The 20,509-nt window shown below is 48.5% G+C and overlaps 1 protein-coding gene across 2 annotated transcripts in view; it reads right to left on the reverse strand.

Moving 5' to 3' along the window:
* C5H1orf35 (chromosome 5 C1orf35 homolog) overlaps positions 1-13,271 on the reverse strand; it is a 64,198-nt gene extending 50,927 nt beyond the window's left edge. Inside the window, exons 1-2 of one of the 2 annotated variants that reach the window (XM_040352187.1) lie at positions 13,210-13,271; positions 1,546-1,644 (exon numbers count right to left, since the gene is read on the reverse strand). In XM_040352187.1, coding sequence (XP_040208121.1) covers positions 1,546-1,639 — 94 coding nt within the window. In that variant the 5' untranslated portion in view covers positions 1,640-1,644; positions 13,210-13,271. Of the gene's footprint in view, positions 1-1,545; positions 1,645-13,209 lie in introns of those variants that run through there. The other variant, XM_040352188.1, reaches the window with a different exon arrangement.
* Positions 13,272-20,509: the final 7,238 nt, after the last annotated feature.

Below are 20,509 nucleotides of genomic sequence, written 5' to 3' on the forward strand. Positions count from 1 at the left end.
TGGGAGTAATAGTGTCCCATCATTGGTATCAGTGGGAGGAATAGTGTCCCATCAATCATTGGTATCAGTGGGAGGAATAGTGTCCCATCATTGGTATCAGTGGGAGGAATAGTGTCCCATCATTGGTACCAGTGGGAGGAATAGTGTCCCATCATTGGTATCAGTGGGGGGAATAGTGTCCCATCATTGGTATCAGTGGGGGGAATAGTGTCCCATCATTGGTATCAGTGGGGGGAATAGTGCCCCATCAATCATTGGTATCAGTGGGAGGAATAGTGCCCCATCAATCATTGGTATCAGTGGGAGGAATAGTGCCCCATCAATCATTGGTATCAGTGGGAGGAATAGTGTCCCATCATTGGTATCAGTGGGAGGAATAGTGCCCCATCAATCATTGGTATCAGTGGGAGGAATAGTGTCCCATCATTGGTATCAGTGGGAGGAATAGTGTCCCATCATTGGTATCAGTGGGAGGAATAGTGTCCCATCATTGGTATCAGTGGGGGGGATAGTGTCCCATCATTGGTATCAGTGGGGGGGATAGTGTCCCATCATTGGTATCAGTGGGGGGGATAGTGTCCCATCATTGGTATCAGTGGGAGGATAGTGTCCCATCAATCATTGGTACCAGTGGGAGGAATAGTGCCCCATCAATCATTGGTACCAGTGGGAGGAATAGTGCCCCATCAATCATTGGTACCAATGGGAGGAATAGTGCCCCATCAATCATTGGTACCAGTGGGAGGAATAGTGTCCCATCATTGGTACCAGTGGGAGGAATAGTGTCCCATCAATCATTGGTACCAGTGGGAGGAATAGTGTCCCATCAATCATTGGTATCAGTGGGAGGAATAGTGTCCCATCAATCATTGGTATCAGTGGGAGGAATAGTGTCCCATCATTGGTGTCAGTGGGAGGAATAGTGTCCCATCATTGGTATCAGTGGGAGGAATAGTGTCCCATCATTGGTATCAGTGGAAGGAATAGTGTCCCATCATTTGTATCAGTGGGAGGAATAGTGTCCCACATATTAACACTGTATTACTTTAAGTGATCAAGAATTTTTTTTTTACAGACACATTACGATTGCTTATATTTATATTGGTATAAGCAACCAATTTTACAGTTTGTTCAGTGTCTTTTGTTGCGATTAGCTGTGATTGGTCAAAGCTATTCACATGGCACAGATTGGCCTTGTCTGTATCATGTGATCACTGTGACCAATCACAGCTAGCAACACAACTGAATACAATGGATTGGCATGAAAGGAAGCCATCCATTGTTTACAATTGCCATGTGATCTGCTGCGATTAGTCACAGTGATCACATGACACGGGCTGGCATAGTGATCAGTCATCACCTGTCCGGTGGACACAGCGGGTGACAGATCGCACCTCCCGAGGGGCCGTCATATGGCGTCCACTCAGAAGGCCTACCCGGCCTATAACAGATTGATAGAAGGTGTTAATATAGAATTTGGCATTTTGAAAAAAAAGCAACAGGTTCCCCTTAAGTGGCAATCAGCCACAACAATCTCCTAATTACCGAGGTAGTTTTCCCGCTGTTTATCAATCTTGACGTCTTCCCAGTTGAACTGGTCCTGTCCGCCCCGAACGCCCGCTCTGGAGGAACCGAACATTGTGACTGCAAAAGAGGAGAAGGGTAAAGAATCAGGTCAGTGACATCAATGTGTGACAGCTGCACCCCCAGGTGACCCCCATAATAAGAGTAGAATATTCCACTGGATGCTGGTCCCTCATCACTTCCTCCTAGGCTTGCCTCCAGCCTCTCCATTCCTCTGGAACTCCCTACCCCAATCTGTATAGCCATCTCCTCTCCTACTTTGTCCACTTTTTCCTGATCGATGAAAACCCCAATTCCACCTCCACCTAACAACTGAACTTTTACTTTCTCCATCACCTCATCCCTCCCACAGTTATTACCATGTATACGACCTGACCCTCCTGTGACAGACCCAACCAGGGATTGAGGCTTTTGGAGGGGACTTCAGAGCAGCCTCGTGCCTACTGACTATGGGCATTTGAGGGGGGCACTATTTATTGGGAGGGTGTGTAAAAAGGGCGGTGTGACAGACCCAACCAGGACAGGGGCTTTTGGAGGGGACTACAGGGTGGCCCTTGTGCTTACTGACTATGGGCCATGGCATTCGAGGGGGGCTCCATTTATTGTAAGGGTTGTGCCTGGGGGACCTTTGGAGTGGTTTTGCTTCAGAGTCAGGTACATGTCTCCCCGAAAACTCTGGGAACCTATGACCTGGACTCCGATTTGGGACCTCTGTGCCCAAACCAGAAATGACTGCTTCAATCAGTAGATACGCCGTCGTAACTCTGAATCTGCGCCGTCGTACATTTAAGTGTATTCTCTAATTGAGATACACTTAAATGTAGCTAAGATACGACAGCCTGCGCCATCGTATCTTAGCTGTCTAGTTCCGCCGGCCGCTAGGGGCCTGAACGCCGATTTACGCCTAGAATGCGTAAATCAGCGAGATACGCCTATTCACGAACGTACGCTTGCCCGTGGCAGTAAAGATACGCCGTTTACGTAAGGCGTTTTCCGGCGTAAAGTTAGTCGAACAAAAAGCTGGCCTAGCCAATGTTAAGTATGGACGTCGGTCCCGCGCCGAATTTTGAAAATTTTACGCCGTTTGCTTAAGTCGTCCGTGAATGGGGCTGGACGTGGAAACCAATACGTCCTTGCGGCGTACTTTGGAGCAATGCACACTGGGATATGTCCACGGACGGCGCATGCGCCGTTCGTTAAAAACGTCAATCGAGTCGGGTCACGAGTCATTAACATAAAACACGCCCCCCTGTTCCTCATTTGAATTAGGCGCGCTTAGGCCGTCCCATTTACGCTACGCCGCCGTAACTTAGGAGGCAAGTGCTTTGTGAATACAGCACTTGCCCCTCTGACTTACGGCGGCGTAGCGTATATGCGATACGCTACGCCGGCTCAAAATTAAGCCAGTCTTTCTGAATAAGGCTATCAGACTCTAAGCAGAAGATTATAATCAGCTTCAAACAACCTGTTTGGGCACAGGGGCCCCAAATCCGTATCCAGGTCCTAGGTTCCCAGAGTTTTCAGGGAGACATGGACCCGAATCCAAAGCAAGACCACTCCAAAAAGGTCCCCCAGGCACACCTCTCCCAAGAATAGAGCCTCCTCAAATGCCAGGGCCCATAGTCAGTAGGTACGAGGCTACCCTGTAGTCCCCTCCAAAAGCCCCTGTCCTGGTCGGGTCTGTCACACCTCCCTTTATAGATTGCAATCTCTCATGAGGAGGACCCTCCTAAACCTAAAAAATTTGTCAAATTAATAAAACACTGCAGTAGCGGCACACCGGCACTACGCGTGTGCCCCCTGCTGGCAGAATTGCATTATTCTAAACAAAATAAACATCAAGTGAGTTTAAGACTCACAAACGTGAGAGATAGAGAATATATATATACTGTGACAGAGTACATGATTCCAGGTATGTCAGTGTGAGATTGGAAAGGTCAGCTTTCCCTGTCTTGGAAAGGGTTAAGCCTGGCCCAACAGGTAAACCTCCTCTCTCTCCCTATTAATTAGCCTGCACCTGATAGAGTCTGAGAGAGGGAGAGCTCAGTGGGAGATCCAGGCTGTGCTGGATGGGCAGACTGAAGTCTGTCTGTGTATCTGAGGAACAAGGTCTGTCAGAAGTTATTGTTTATATTGAACTATTATTTTTGTTTGTTTATACTGGAGGCCGGAATAGCCGCTCCAGTAACCCGTAGTGAGGGACACTACTGTTTAGTTAGCCTCCTAAGCTGGAGTAGGCCTTTTTGTTTGTATTATTATTTTGATGCAATAAAGCCATATTTATTGCTATTTTGGTGACTTTGCTGCGCTGCATGTTTCACTATTTCTACTAACCCAAGCGACTTTGCCACAAGTGGTGTCAGAAGTGGGATGTTCGCTGTTGTACCGGTTACTTTACAGTTACAGTGGCCTTAAAGGTACAGGACCCAGAAAATGGAAGATATTGTAAAAGCCCTGTTACAAGCTACCTCTGTGCAGCAAGAGACTAATAGACAGGCCGCTGCCTTAGCTGCAGCGCAACAAGAGACTAATAGACAGGCCGCTGCAGTGCATCAAGAAACTAATAGACAGGCCGCTGCCTCAGCTGCAGCGCAACAAGAGACTAATAGACAGGCCGCTGCCTTAGCTGCAGCACAACAAGAGACTAATAGACAGGCCGCTGCAATGCATCAAGAAACTAATAGACAGGTAGCTGCAGCAGCTGCAGTACAGCAGGAGACCAACAGGCTCCTGACTTTGCAGATTGAAGCTTTGACTAAAGCACAACAGTCAGACCATGCTGTTCTCAAAGCAACCCTGGATCAGATGACTACCCAAGGGTCTACTAACCCACCAGCAGGGGGGGTAAGCCAAATTCGTGCAAGCAGCTGTATGCAGAAAATGACCCCGGATGATGATGTGGAGACTTATCTACTGGCGTTCGAACGGACCGCCACCCGAGAAGGCTGGGCCCCAGGACAGTGGGCTGGAATCATTGCACCCTTCCTCCTGGGAGAAGCACAGAAAGCCTATTTTGATCTGGATGAGGTGGCTGCTGCAGACTATCCCAAACTGAAAGGAGAGATCCTGGCTCGCTTAGGGGTGACTTCCACAGTGAGGGCCCAACGTTTCTACAACTGGAGGTTCAAAGAAGGAAAAGCGCCAAGATCCCAGATGTTTGACCTAATTCATCTGGCTCGGAAGTGGCTCAAACCAGAGACTCAAACCCCTGCACAGATTATAGAAGCGCTTGTACTGGACCGGTACGTGAGAGAGCTTCCAAGTGGCCTCCGAGAGTGGGTCACTCAGGGAAATCCCCTGGACTGTGATAGTATGGTCGCACAAGTGGAGCGGTACCTGTCTACCAAAAATTTGGACCGATCTCTCTCTAGGACGACCGGGAAAACGCAGAGAACAGGAGACCGGAGGAGTGGAGTGGAAGCAGACTTCGGATCGGGAGCCCGTTTTTCCAAAACAGACTTTAGAGGTCAAAACCCTGGGAAAGAGGACCACCCTAGGAGAAACTCCATAACTTGTTTTGAGTGTGGCGCCAAAGGACATGTCAGGGCAAGATGCCCCAATCTTCCTGAGCCCATGCAGTGTGGTCTAGGGGAAGATTCCTATGATTCTTGTGGACTCAGTTGTTTAGCAGGCCTGGTAGAAGGGGGACATACCTTCCGAGTACCTGTCCTGCTGGACAAACAAGAGACCGTGGCCCTGGTGGACTCTGGCAGTGCCCTGACTTTGGTAGCCAGTAAATTGGTAAAACCTTGTTGGATACAGAAGCATAGAACCATGGGGGTATTGTGTATTCATGGGTGTACTGTGCGATATCCTACTGCCAACATAGAAGTGTTAGTACAGGGCAGTTTGGTAAGGATCGTAGCAGTGGTAGTTCCTCGTCTACCATATCCTTTGATAATAGGAAGGAATTTCCCTAATTTCCATGCTCTGTTACAGTCCCCTGTGATGGGAGAACAAGGGGAACCTGAAGTGGAGCAGAGAAATACAGGGGTCCATGAAGTATTTCCCTCTGCTCATCCTGACTTGTATATCTCTAATCCAAAAAGAGGTAAAACGAGACGGGAACGCAGGGAGAGCAAGCTAAGATTTAATAGGGCTGTCAAGGAAGTCCTGTTGAATCAGCGTGCGGAGCAGTCCAGAAGAGGCGGGGCCCCACGACAGACAGAAGATGAGGCAAAGGTTGGTCAACCGGAACCCCCCCCAGAGGCTACCAGTGAAGGGGATGAGGGGGATACAGATGTCCTGGATATTTCGGGTAGTGGCTTTGGCCGGGATCAGGCAGATGATCCCCTGTTGCAGGAAGCCAGGAGTAATGTTGTGGAGGTTAATGGGGTACCAGTGGAAGGGGTAACGGGAAAGGCCTATCCCTATTTTGTCCTTAAAAATGATCTCCTTTACAGAGTGACCTCCGATGAGGGACAAGAGCTTGAACAACTGGTTGTGCCTTCATCATACACCCGGAAAATCCTGGATTACTCTCACTCTCATCTTCTGGGGGGACATTTAGGGGTGGAGAAAACCCAAGAACGGGTGCTCAGGAGGTTCTTTTGGCCTGGGGTATATGAGGGGGTTAAAAGATATTGTGCTTCTTGCCCGGAATGCCAGCTGGCATCTCCCAGACCGAAGTTGAGAGCCCCACTCATACCTCTCCCTATAGTTGATGTTCCGTTTGAGAGGATTGGCATGGACCTAGTGGGTCCCTTAGAGAAAACAGCTAGAGGACACCAGTACATCCTTGTCATCCTCGATTATGCCACCAGATACCCAGAAGCCATTCCACTACGCAAGGCTAATGCTAAAAGTATTGCTAAAGAGCTGGTTCAGATGTTTACACGGGTGGGGATACCCAGGACATTGCTCACGGATCAGGGGACACCGTTTGTCTCCCGTATTATGAAAGAGCTATGTCAGCTATTTAATGTACAGACTCTGAGAACGTCAGTGTATCACCCCCAGACCGATGGGTTGGTAGAAAGGTTTAACCGGACCCTAAAGGGGATGTTGAGAAAAGTCGTTAGCAGGGATGGGAAGGATTGGGACTTGTTACTTCCTTACCTGTTATTTGCAGTTCGAGAGATTCCCCAAAGTTCTACGGGCTTCTCCCCATTTGAGCTTTTATATGGTAGGCATCCCCGGGGTATACTGGATATCCTAAAGGAAACCTGGGAAGAACAGGGGGTAACTGGGACCAATGTCCTCCAGTATGTTGAAGATATGCGGGTGCGTATGGCTCAGATTGCCCCTCTTGTTCGCCAGCATATGGAGCAGGCGCAGAGTAGGCAGAAGTCCTACTATGACCAGAGGGCCCTAGTGAGACAGTTTGAAAGGGGGGACAGAGTAATGGTTCTAGTACCCACCGCAGAAAGCAAACTTCTAGCACAGTGGCAGGGACCCTATGAGGTCCTGGAAAAACTGAGCCCAGTAAATTATAAAATTAGTCAGCCAGGACGCCGGAAGAAGGAGGCCATCTTCCACATAAACCTCCTTAAGCCATGGAGGGCTAGAGAGGACTGTATGGCCACAGTGGGTGACAACCCGCCTGTTCCACAGGCACCTAGTTCTTCAGTGACAATCTCTCCAGAGCTGACACCTGAGCAAGTAGAGGAAGCTAGAGGCCTGGTTGAGAGGAATAGTGATGTCTTCTCCCCTGACCCTGGACAAACCCGAGAAATTACCCATGATATTATTACAGAACCAGGGGTTGTCATAAGAGTGAAATCTTACCGCATTCCGGAGTCCAAGAGGGAAGCTGTAAGGGCTGAAGTCAGGAAAATGCTTGAGCTTGGAGTGATAGAGGAGTCTCACAGCCAGTGGTGCAGCCCCATTGTTCTAGTGCCTAAACCTGATGGGTCCATCAGGTTCTGTAATGACTTCAGGAAGTTAAACGAGGTGTCTAAGTTTGACGCCTACCCCATGCCTAGGGTGGATGAACTGGTAGAGCGATTAGCCAAAGATAGGTTCTTCACCACGTTGGACCTGACAAAGGGTTATTGGCAGATCCCGTTGACAAAGCATGCTCGAGAGAAGACGGCCTTTGCCACTCCTGATGGCCTGTTCCAGTATAGGATTATGCCTTTTGGCCTCCATGGAGCTCCAGCCACTTTCCAAAGGCTAATGGATAAGTTGCTCAGGCCCCATACCGAATATGCAGCCGCATACTTGGATGATGTGATCATTCATAGCCCGGACTGGGAAAGCCATCTTGACAAAGTGCAGGCAGTCTTGGACACTCTTAGAAGAGCGGGGTTGACAGCTAACCCCTCTAAATGTGCCTTGGGTCTAGCTGAGGCTAGATACTTGGGTTACCTGGTTGGCAGGGGACTTGTTAAACCGCAAATGAACAAGATAGGAGCTATACAGAACTGGCCCAGGCCGTTGAGGAAAAAACAAGTCAGAGCCTTTTTGGGGATCGTAGGCTACTATCGGAGGTTTATTCCTCACTTTGCTACAAGGGCTGCCCCGCTCACTGACCTTATTAAAGCCAGAAGTTCAGACACGGTAAAGTGGAACAGCAAGGCTGAGGAAGCCTTTGCTGGTCTTCGGGCAGCGCTTTGTGCCCAACCCGTGCTTGTGGCTCCCGACTTTGGGAAGGAGTTCTTTCTCCAGACTGATGCCTCAGAGGTGGGTTTGGGTGCAGTGTTGTCCCAATATGTGGATGGTGAGGAACACCCTGTCCTATATTTGAGTCGGAAGTTGTTACCCCGAGAACAGCGCTACGCCACAGTCGAAAAAGAGTGTTTGGCGATTAAGTGGGCAGTAGAAACACTCCGCTACTACGTGTTGGGCAGACGGTTTACCCTGGTCACAGACCATGCTCCGTTAAAATGGATGCACACCAACAGGGACAAGAACGCTCGGGTTACGAGGTGGTTTTTGTCCCTACAGCCCTTTTCTTTTGTGGTACGACACAGGGCAGGTCTCCTCCACAGTAACGCAGATGCTCTGTCCCGAGTACATGGGTTTGCAGAGGTGGCCGCTTCCCACACAGGTGTTAAGCTGGGGGGGAGGATATGTGACAGAGTACATGATTCCAGGTATGTCAGTGTGAGATTGGAAAGGTCAGCTTTCCCTGTCTTAGAAAGGGTTAAGCCTGGCCCAACAGGTAAACCTCCTCTCTCTCCCTATTAATTAGCCTGCACCTGATAGAGTCTGAGAGAGGGAGAGCTCAGTGGGAGATCCAGGCTGTGCTGGATGGGCAGACTGAAGTCTGTCTGTGTATCTGAGGAACAAGGTCTGTCAGAAGTTATTGTTTATATTGAACTATTATTTTTGTTTGTTTATACTGGAGGCCGGAATAGCCGCTCCAGTAACCCGTAGTGAGGGACACTACTGTTTAGTTAGCCTCCTAAGCTGGAGTAGGCCTTTTTGTTTGTATTATTATTTTGATGCAATAAAGCCATATTTATTGCTATTTTGGTGACTTTGCTGCGCTGCATGTTTCACTATTTCTACTAACCCAAGCGACTTTGCCACAATACACACACACACACACACACACACACACACACACACACACACACACACACACACACACACACAAACTCACCTTGTGAAACCACCACCAGGTAGATTCAGGTACATTGGAATAAAGTTACGGCGGCGTAGCTTAGCGTGTTTAGGCTACGCCGCCGTAAATTAGCTAGGCTAGTAATGATTCTCAATATACTTGTCTGCTAATATACGGCGGCGTAGCCTAAATCGGGCGGGCGTAAGGGCGCCTAATTCAAATGTGTTGGAGGGGGGCGTGTTTTATGGTAATGAGGCTTGACCTCACGTTTTTGACGTTTTTTTTTTTTTACTGCACATGCGCCGGGCGCCTACATTTCCCAGTGTGCATTGCGGCTAAGTACGCTGCACGGGCCTATTGATTTTGACGTGGACGTAAACTACGTAAATCCCGATTCACGGACGACTTAAGCAAACGACGTAAAAAATTTGAATTTCGATGCGGGAACAGCGGCCATACTTGACATTACTATTCCACTAGTGCCTAGCTGTAACTTTACGCGGCCCATCTCTTACGTAAACGGCGTTAAAGTACTGCGTCGGCCGGGCGTACGTTCGTGAATCGGCGCATCTCCTCATTTACATATTCTACGCCGACCGCAATGGAAGCGCCACCTAGCGGCCATCCAAAATATTGCAATCTAAGATAGGACGGCGCAAGCCGTTGTATTTTAGATATGTTTAAGCGTATCTCTGTTTGAGCATACGCTTCAACATAAGTCGGCGTAGATTCTGAGTTAGGTCGGCTTATCTACTGATAAGCCGGCCTAACTCTTACTTGAATCTACCTAAAAGTATATAAGACATATAGCTCCAGATGGCCAGCGGGGGAAATGGCGAATCCTCTCAATCCAACCTTGGCATCAGACGATGTACCCCAAATAAAAGAAAAACACCAAAATAGTGCAAAACCCTTTTCCAACAGGATTTAATGAAGGTATTGCACTTACATGAGAAAAAGTAAAAAAAAAAAAAACACAGCATATGCCGGACACGTTGGCTTCCAATTGTAAATCCTCTGATTGCGATGACAGGAAAGGATGTCCTCGCTTGACCGGTTTTGTTACTACAAGGACTTAGTCTGGAAAGAGGTCCTTGTAGTGACGAAAGCAGTCGGGAGCGGGTGCCATTTCCTGTCATCTTCCAGAAGAAGTCCTTGTATTGATGAAACCAGTCAGGTGAGGAAGAAGCCCTTGTAGTGAGGAAACCGGTCGGGTGAGGAAGAGGTCCTTGTACTGACGAAAGCGGTCGGGTGAGGAAGAGGTCCTTGTACTGACGAAAGCGGTCGGGCGAGGGCGTCATTTTCTGAGAAGTCCTTGTAGTGATGATACCAGTTAGGCGAGGAAGAAGCCCTTGTAGTGATGAAACCGATTGGGCGAGGGTGTCATTTTCTGTCATCTTCCAGAAAAAATGTCCTTAAAGTGATGAAACTGGTCAGATAAGGAAGAAGTCCCTGTAGTGACGAAACCCAGTCGGGTAAGGAAGAAGTCCTTGTAGTGACAAAACCCAGTCGGGTAAGGAAGAAGTCCTTGTAGTGACAAAACCCAGTCGGGTAAGGAAGAAGTCCTTGTAGTGACAAAACCCAGTCGGGTAAGGAAGAAGTCCTTGTAGTGACAAAACCCAGTCGGGTAAGGAAGAAGTCCTTGTAGTGACAAAACCCAGTCGGGTAAGGAAGAAGTCCTTGTAGTGACAAAACCCAGTCGGGTAAGGAAGAAGTCCTTGTAGTGACAAAACCGGTCGGGTAAGGAAGAAGTCCTTGTAGTGACAAAACCAGTCGGGTAAGGAAGAAGCCCTTGTAGTGACAAAACCGGTCGGGTAAGGAAGTAGCCCTTGTAGTGACGAAATCGATCGGGCGAGGGTGCCATTTCATGTCATCTTCCAGAAGAAGTCCTTGTACTGACGAAACCGGTCAGGCAAGGAAGAAGTCCTTGTAGTGACGAAAGCGGTCGGGCGAAGGCGTCATTTCCTGACATCTTCCCGGAAGAAGTCCTTGTAGTGACGAAACCGTTCGGGCGAGGGCGTTATTTCCTGTCATCGCAATCAGAGGATTTTACAATTGGAAGCCAATGTCCAGCATATGCTGTTTTTTTACTTTTTCTCATGTAAGTCTCACCTTCATTAAATCCTGGTGGAAAAATGTTTTACACTATTTTGGCGTTTATCTCTTATTTGGGGTACATTGTCTGATGCCACGGTTGGATTGAGACATTTTGTTTGTATTCATTATTCTACACACCTGGAAGCAACCAAAAAGCAGCGACGAGATCGCATTTTTAGGACATGACAGTCTAACCGTTAGACTGTTGTGTTTCTTAAAAATGCAACCTCGTCCCTGCTTTTTGGTTGCTTCCAGGGGTCTCAAACTGGCGGCCCCTCCAGCTGTTGCAAAACTACAAGTCCCATGAGGCATTGCAAGGCCGACAGTTACAAGCATGACTCCCACAGGCAGAGGCACAATGGGACTTGTAGTTCCGCAACAGCTGGAGGGGCCGCCAGTTTGAGACCCCACTGGTCTAACGTGAACCCATTGTGACAGGGTCTCTATAAAATGTCTGGGGTCACTGAGATGTGTCCCTCTACAAAAGGTGACCATGTTTTTAAAATGAAATCCGGGGACATATTTTTTCTTTACTAGTAATGGCAACAATCAGCGGCTCTCTGCCCGTCGCCGCCCGCCTCACAGCCTCTCAAGTCTTATGCCGCGTACACACCATCACTTTATGTGATGAAAAAAAACGACACTTTCTGTGAAGTAAAAAATGACGTTTTTGAAACTTCAATTTTCAAAGACGAAGTTGCCTACACACCATCGTTTTCTCACAATGTTCTTGCAAAGCGAGGTTACGTTCCACCACGTTTTACCATTGAAGCTTGCTTCATAAGTAGCTTCTGGGCATGCGTGGATGAAAAAACGTCTTAGAAAACGACGTTTTTTGCTACACACGGTCAATTTCTGTGAAGTAAAAAGTGCACTTTTGAAAAACGACACATAAAATTGAAGCATGCTTCAATTTTTTTTGGTCGTTTTTTACAAGACATAAAACAACGTTTTCCCCCCACACACGGTCAATTAAAGTGACGTTTTTAAAAACGTCATTTTTTTTCATCACATAAAGTGATGGTGTGTACGCGGCATTACTCTTCGGGCCCCGGCTACTACTGGGTGGGGAGCGGAGGAAGATCACTCCGCCAGGGAAGGCAAGGAGATAGGCAGGTGGCTGGCCAGGATTTGAGCCAAGGCAGAAGAACATGCCAGCGGAGCTGAATGGGCATGTGCCCGGAGCTGAAGAATTATTCCCTCCGCTCCGACCAGCACATGATCATCAGAAAGGGGCACAGATAATGGGAAAAATACACCCCCCTATGCTAGTAGGCACGGCGGAGCGGGGGGTGCAATTAAATTTTTTTTTTTTAATTCTGCACTGATTGTCTTTGAAATTGCCCCTGCCCCCTATTAAATCCAATCTGGGGACAAAACCAGGGACAGACTTGGTCCGGGGACAGTGTCCTCAATCAGGGGACTGTCCCCTGAAACTGGGGGATGTCTGGTCACCCTACTCTACAAACCTTCTCCCGATGTCCTTTTTTTCTGTCCCATCTACCAATATTAGCTGGTATGCTGGAGAACGTGCTGTACCTTCACTGTGCACATTCCTCGCCCACACAGAAACGCGCTAGGGTGCCAGGGTGCCGGGTGCCATTATTTAACGACACCCCCCCCCCGGCATAAACAAAAATAAAAAAGGGGGGGGGTCGGCGACTTCGTTGTACGCATTTCCCATGAGTGGGGCACCCCATTAAAATGAATTGGCTGCCCCACATGCAGAATACAGCCACACAGATCTAAGCCAAGCCTCAGAGATTATAAATACAGCTGTGGGGGACCTGGTCTGCAAACTCTGTGTGACTACAAGTCCCAGCAGGTCACTCAGCCCCCCCATCCCTCCTCCTGACACTCAGTCTATGACTCTCTACTTCTCTCTATGTCGCACACACTGTGGGGGATATACAAGCACACACTATATATATACTTTGCTCCTACACCTCACTATAAAGACCAGTATCAGGTCAGAAGCCCACATACCGGCTCCCTATCACACACATCCACACACCTACCGCTCAGACTTCTCAGCTTCGGAAGTGAAACCACGAAAACACACTCACTTCCGGTATCTGTATGGGGGAAGAATGAGGACGGCGCACCAGTCACATGACCGCGAGAAGGAGCCCGTCAGCCATCTTTGTTGTGGGCACAGACTAATAACCAGGCATTGTGTGCTTTCACAGCAGGCTGTTCACACACATCTACATATCCACACCTATCGCTCACTTTTCTCAGAGTCGGATGAGAAACAGCAAAACACTTAATTTCCAGCATTTGTATGGGGGGGGGGGGGGAGAATGAGGAGGCGCACAGGTCCGACTGACCGGAAGAAAGAACTTGGTTGTGGGCAAATCAGAGGCTGCGTGTGTTCCAGAGCAAGTCATTCTCTGGCAGACCAGACTAGGGAGGTTTTTAAAGTGAAACTAAGCAATATCCTTATTCTCAAAAAAGAAATAAAAATATCTCTATAAAATAGTTTCTTAGCCCCCGTTCACACTGAATGAGGTTTTGAAATTGCATGACTTTACTTGCAATTGCACGATTTCAAAGCCGCAGGTCAGGGTGACTTGACTGACTTCTGTGCGGCTTCCTGCACAGATGTCACACCCGAAAATGCAAACAACAAAAATAGTGCAAGTGTTTCATCAAATCGATGACTCGTCAGATTTTGTAACGGAAGTGACGTTCCGTTCCCGCACTCGTCCATAGTAAGGCCCCTTTCACACTGGGGCTGGAGGTGCGGTGGCGGAAAAGCGACGCTATTTTTAGCGACGCTTTACCATCGGAATTGCAGCGGTATTCGGCCACTAGCGGTGCGGTTTTACCCCCCCCCCCGCTAGTGTCCGAAAAAGGGTTAATATAGGGTGACCAGACATCCCCAGTTTCAGGGGACAGTCCCCTGATTGAGGACACTGTCCCCGGACCAAGTCTGTCCCTGGTTTTGTCCCCAGATTGTATTTAATAGGAGGCAGGGGCAATTTCAAAGACAGTTAGTGCAGAATTAAAATAAAAAAATAGAATTACACCCCCCCTGCTCCGCCGTGCCTACTAGCATAGGGAGGTTGTATTTTTCCCATTATCTGTGCCCCTTTCTGATGATCATGTGCTGGTTGGAGCGGAGGGAATATTTCTTCAGTTTCGGGCACATGCCCATTCAGCTTCACTCACATGTTCTTCTGCATTGGCTCAAATCCCGGCCAGCCACCTGCCTATCTCCTTGCCTTCCCTGGCGGAGTGATCTTCCTCCGTTCCCCATCGAGTAGTAGCCGGGGTCTGAAGAGTAAGACTTGAGAGGCTGTGAGGCGGGCGGCGACGGGCAGAGAGTCGCTGATTGTTGCCATTACTAGTAAAGAAAAAATATGTCCCCGGATTTCATATAAAAAATCTGGTCACCTTAGGTTAATACCTCGGGGCTTTAACACTGGAGAAACAGCAGCCACTGTTTCAAGTCGGTTTGCAGGCACTATTTTTAGCGCAACAGCGCCTGCAAACCGACCCCAGTGTGAAAGGGGTCTAAGGATACAGTGAGAAGGCAGCAATCGGTCTGTTCGTTTTGCACAGAGTGGCCCCAATTGTCCTCTTCTGGGGTCCCTCAGCGGCTGTCTCGGCTCCTCCCCAAAATATTTAACACCCTCTGGGAAGCTCTCTCCCGAGGGGGTTACCTTGCAGGCTCGCTCCTGTGTCATACACTCTGCGTCCATAGACACAGAGTGTATGACTTAGCCCCGCCCCCCCAGTGGCCACATCATTGAAATTGTTTGCCAGCAGTGGGAGCCAATGGCTGCGCTGCTATCAATCTATCCAATCAACGTAAAGACTCAGTGCAGAAGAGGATGGCGGGGGACGCGCACAGCAGGTGAACGGGCTCAGGTAAGTAAAATGGGGGGGCTGGGGGCCCGTGACAGCGGGTGAAAAAACACGAAGCTTTACAACCCCTTTAAGGTAGGGTGACCAGACATCCCCGGTTTCCGGGGACAGTCCCCGGATTGAGGACAAAGTCTGTCCCCGGTTATGTCCCCGGATTGGATTTGAACAGGGGCTGGGGCAATTTTAAAGACAGTCAGTGCAGAATTAAAAAAAAAAATCATTTGAATTACACCCCCCCTCTCCGCCGCTCCTACTAGCTTAGGGGGTGTATTTTTTTCTATTTGCTGTGCCCCTTTCTGATGATCAGGTGCTGGTCGGAGCGGATGGAATATTTATTCAGTTTTGGTTACATGCCCATTCAGCTTCACTCGCATGTTCTTCTGCCTTGGCTCAAATCCTGGCCAGCCACCTGCCTATCTCCTTGCCTTCCCTGGCGGAGTGATCTTCCTCCACTCCCCATCCAGTAGTAGCTCTCAGGGGCCCGGAGAGTAAGACTTGACAGGCTGTGAGCCGGGCGGCGGCGGAGACAGGCAGAGAGTCGCTGATTGTTGCCATTACTAGTAAAAAAATATGTCCCCGGATTTCATTTTAAAAATCTACTACCTTACTTTATGGTAAAAAACCTTCTGTAACCAGTTTTCTCCCCCGGCCCCCCCCAATACCTGTTTTTGATCCAGCGATGTGCACCCGGGTCTCTCTCTCCTTATATTGGCTTAGATACAGCAGCGAGAGCCATTGGGCATCAATCACAGCCAGTGAGCCAATAAGGAGAGAGCATGGGGGGTGGGGCTGAGACACGCTCTGTGTGTGATTGGAGCGAATCTGCATTAGTGCTCCCCTAGCAAGCGGATTGCTCTGCGGACACATGGCAGGGAGGAGGAGCCAGGAGCGCCAGTGGGGGAGACCCCGAGAAGAGGAGGATCTGGACTGCTCTGTGCAAAACCACTACACAAAGCAGGTAGGTAAGTAGAACATGTTTTAAAAAAAAAAAAATGTAACCCCTTCCCACCCAGCCTATTGTCAAATGACGGCTGGGCAGGACATTCGTCATTCCGGGACAAAGCCAATGACTTATCAGCGTACCGGCCCGCTGTGGATACGATGTGATCGCTGTTACCAATCAAAGCAGATCACATGACAATTGCAAATCAATGAATGCCTTTGATTTGTGAAATTCATGGCGTAGAATCGAATCGCTGGCTGTGATTGGTCACAGTGATCACATGGTACAGGCAGAGCCAATCACAATAACACACACTAAATGAATCAATTTCATTTAGTAAAAATGGTTGCTTATACCAGTGAAATTCACTGATATAAGCAATCATAGTGTGTAAAAAAAATAAATAAACATGTTATACTTACCTGCTCTGTGCTAGGGTTTTGCACAGGGCAGCCTGGAACTTCCCTTTCTGGGGTGTCCCGTCGGCGCTCCTGGCTCCTCCCTCTTCATCGAGTGACCCCCACGGAGACCCGCATTCCCTGGCAGCGCGCTCGCTCACGAGTAGAACGCATTAAGGTAAAAACCATTGAGACTGCAACTTGTTTAAATAATAAAAAAAACAAAACATAAAAAGAAAGTGTGTAATAAAAAATATTTTTTATTTTACATACTGTCATCAGTCAGTGTCCTTGATCGCCATCATATGATGACACTGTACTGCACTGGTGACCGTATGTAAAAAATACTCACCATGCCTCCTACTAAATACCTTGGATTGTCTACTTTCCAAACAGGGCTTATTTGGGGGGTATTTGTTCTGTGTTGGTGTTTTCAGGCCTCAAAGAAATGAGATCGTCCGTCAGCACATCAGGATTGATAGATTTTCAGACAGACTAAATCAGGGCTTGACAAATTTGCTTGGAATCTAGGATCCAGCTAAAAAGATAGGAGCTAGGAACGCGCCCCGTCCCGCCGAGCTGGCGTGCAGAAGCGAACTCATACATGAGCAGCGCCCGCATATGAAAGCGGTGTTCAAACCACACATGTGAGGTATCGCCGCGATTGGTAGAGCGAGAGCAATAATTCTAGCCCTAGAACTCCTCTGTAACTCAAAACATGCAACCTGTAGATTTTTTTAACCACTTCCCGCCCGGTCAATGGACAATTGACTTCCGGGAAGTGGTTGTGAAATCCTGACTGGACGTCTATTGACGCCCTGCAGGATTTCATGGGGGCACGCAGCGCGGCGATCGGTGATGCGGGGTGTCAATCTGACACCCTGCATCTCCGATCTCGGTAAAGAGCCTCCGGCGGAGGCTCTTTACCACGTGATCAGCCGTGTCCAATCACGGCTGATCACGATGTAAACAGAAAGAGCTGTTGATGGCTCTTCCTCACTCTTGCCCACACTGGACCACCAGGGAAGGGCAGTAAAAAAAAAAAAAAGGCAGTAAAAAAAAAAAGAGAATAGATGCCAATCAGTGCCCACAAATGGGCACTGACTGGCAACATGGGCACAAGTGATGCCCAGCAATGCCATCAGTGCCACCCCTCAGTGTCTATTAGTGCCACCCCTCAGTGTCCATCAGTGCCACCTCTCAGTGCCCATTGCCCACCTATCATTGCCCATCTGTGCCACCCATAAGTACCCATCAGTGCCACCCATGAGTGCCCATCAGTGCCGCCTCATCGGTGCCCGTATTTAAAGTAGAATTTTTTTTTTGTAAATAAGTAAGTTAACAGAAAAAAATAAAAACTTAATTTTTTTCAAAATTCTCTGTCTTTTTTTAGTTGTTACGCAAAAAAAAATCAATAAAAAAAAAAAAAAAAAAATCGCAGAGGTGATCAAATACCACCAAAAGAAAGCTCTATTTGTGGGAAAAAAATGATAAAAAAATTGTTTGGGTACAGTGTAGCATGACCGCGCAATTGTCATTCAAAGTGCGACAGCGCTGAAAGCTGAAAATTGGCCTGGGCAGGAAGGTGCGTAAGTGCCCCCCGGTATGGAAGTGGTTAAACGTCGCCTATGGAGATTTAAAGGAACACTAAAGGTTTGTTTTTTATTAGATCAATTGATTGCTGTAAGCTAGAGCATTTAAATATCACTTACCTCATGACCTCCAAAATACAGTTATCCAGGTTTGAAAATGCCATTTCCTGTCTCTCCTCTTCTTGCTTTCCACCAGCATCTGAGCCGTTTTGCATGGTGGAAAGCAGAATGTGCCCCTCACCCCCTCCCTATGACTACAGCCCTGCGTGAAGATGCTCTCTTATCCCTCACAGGCATGGAGGCTAAGCCTAATGAACTGTAGTTCCCATTAAGCCGTGATGTAGCAAGAATGAATGCGCACCGCAAACCAGGAAGTCAGTGAGAATAATGATTCAGGAGTGACGGAGGTGAATAAAACGGCTCGATTTCAACAGGTATCAAACATTACTTTTTACTTTATCAGCTACTGTCAGACTTTAATTTAAGAGGAAAATATTTTTGTCTTTACAACCCCTTTAAGGGTAAAAGTTTGTCGCCGTTCCACGAGCGGACGCAATTTTGAAGCGTGACATGTTTGGTATCAATTTACTCGGTGTAACATCATCTTTCACAATATAAAAAAAATTGGGCTAACTTTACTGTTTTTTTGGTCCAAAAAAGTGCGCTTGTAAGACAGCTGCGCAAATACGGTGACAAAGTATTGCAACGACCTCCATTTTATTCTCTGGGGTGTTAGAATAAAAAAAGATATATAATGTTTGGGGGTTCTAATTAGAGGGAAGGCGATGGCAATGAAAACAGACAGGGAAAGCTCTATTAGCATTGCTGGTTTTCTTGTCATACCAACGGCCACCACAAGATGGCGCCAGATCACAGAAGGAAGCATAGGCCTCAATTACCGGCCGGTGTGGCCTGACACGATCGTGTTTCGGGGGAGGTCGGGGCGCACGGAGAAACAGGAATCCCCAGGACACAGGAGAGTCAGGATGCAGATAGAGAAAGGAGCTGTGTGTTAGTGGGAGTCCTGACTCTCCTGTACTCCAAGGGAGGGGGCGAGCACGACACTCCACACCAGGGAGAAAGCCTCGCATTACTGTGTGGAGTTACAGACAGAAGAACAGGAAGTGAGGATTTCTCAGAAGAAATAAGGACATTTAAAAGCAAAATGATGAGGTAAGTGAAGGAGAAAAAAAATTGTACCTTCACAACCCCTTTAAGAATACATACGGAAATAGAATTGTATATTTTAATCCAAAGCGGGGGTCTCCAAACTACAGCCCCCCCCCAGTTGTTCAGGAACTACAATTCCCATCATGTCTGGTCATGTCAGAGTTTTACAATGCCTCATGGGACTTGTAGTTTCGCAACAGCTGGAGGGCCGTAGTTTCAAGATCCCTGATCCAGAGTCAAGCATGTCAGGATGTTGCAGAGAAGGGCTCACTGTGTGGAAACAGCAGTCTCTCTGCAGAGCTCTTCCGATCAGTAGGGGGCATGAGCTTTAATGAAAGCAGAGATGTAGCAGGGGGCGTATCGCACCTCCGCAGAGAGACTACCGCTTCCACACAGAGAGCAAGGTTATTTTCTACAGCATTCTGGCAGGGAACAGGCTTTACTAGTCAGGCTGGGGCTACTTTTGAAAAAAAAAGGACTGTATTTTGGCTCCTGTTGTGAAGGTTTTTGTTTTTTTTTTCCTCATTAATGCAATGCTGTGAAGGAACAGATGACAATATAGGTCCCCCCAATGCATGGGATGTGGTGTGAATCCAGATGGGGGATGTGGTGTAAATCCAGATGGGGGGGGGGGGATGTGGTGCGAATCCAGATGGGAGGGGATGTGGTGTAAATCCAGATGGGGGGGGATGTGGTGTAAATCCAGATGGGGGGGGATGTGCTGTGAATCCAGATGGGGGGGATGTGCTGTGAATCCAGATGGGGGGGATGTGGCGCAAATCCAGATGGGGGGGGATGTGGCGCAAATCCAGATGGGGGGATGTGGCGTAAATCCAGATGGGGGGGGGGATGTGGTGTGAATCCAGATGGGGGGGGGGATGTGGTGTGAATCCAGATGGGGGGGGGATGTGGTGTGAATCCAGATGGGGGGGGGGTGTGGTGTGAATCCAGATGGGGGGGGGATGTGGTGTGAATCCAGATGGGGGGGGGATGTGGTGTGAATCCAGATGGGGGGGGGATGTGGTGTGAATCCAGATGGGGGGGATGTGGTGTGAATCCAGATGGGGGGGATGTGGTGTGAATCCAGATGGGGGGGATGTGGTGTGAATCCAGATGGGGGGGATGTGGTGTGAATCCAGATGGGGGGGATGTGGTGTGAATCCAGATGGGGGGGGATGTGGTGTGAATCCAGATGGGGGGGGATGTGGTGTGAATCCAGATGGGGGGGGGGGATGTGGTGTGAATCCAGATGGGGGGGGGATGTGGTGTGAATCCAGATGGGGGGGATGTGGTGCGAATCCAGATGGGGGGGGATGTGGTGCGAATCCAGATGGGGGGGGAT

Source organism: Rana temporaria, chromosome 5 (genome assembly GCF_905171775.1).
Source record: "Rana temporaria chromosome 5, aRanTem1.1, whole genome shotgun sequence".
In the NCBI taxonomy this organism is placed as follows: domain Eukaryota; kingdom Metazoa; phylum Chordata; class Amphibia; order Anura; family Ranidae; genus Rana; species Rana temporaria.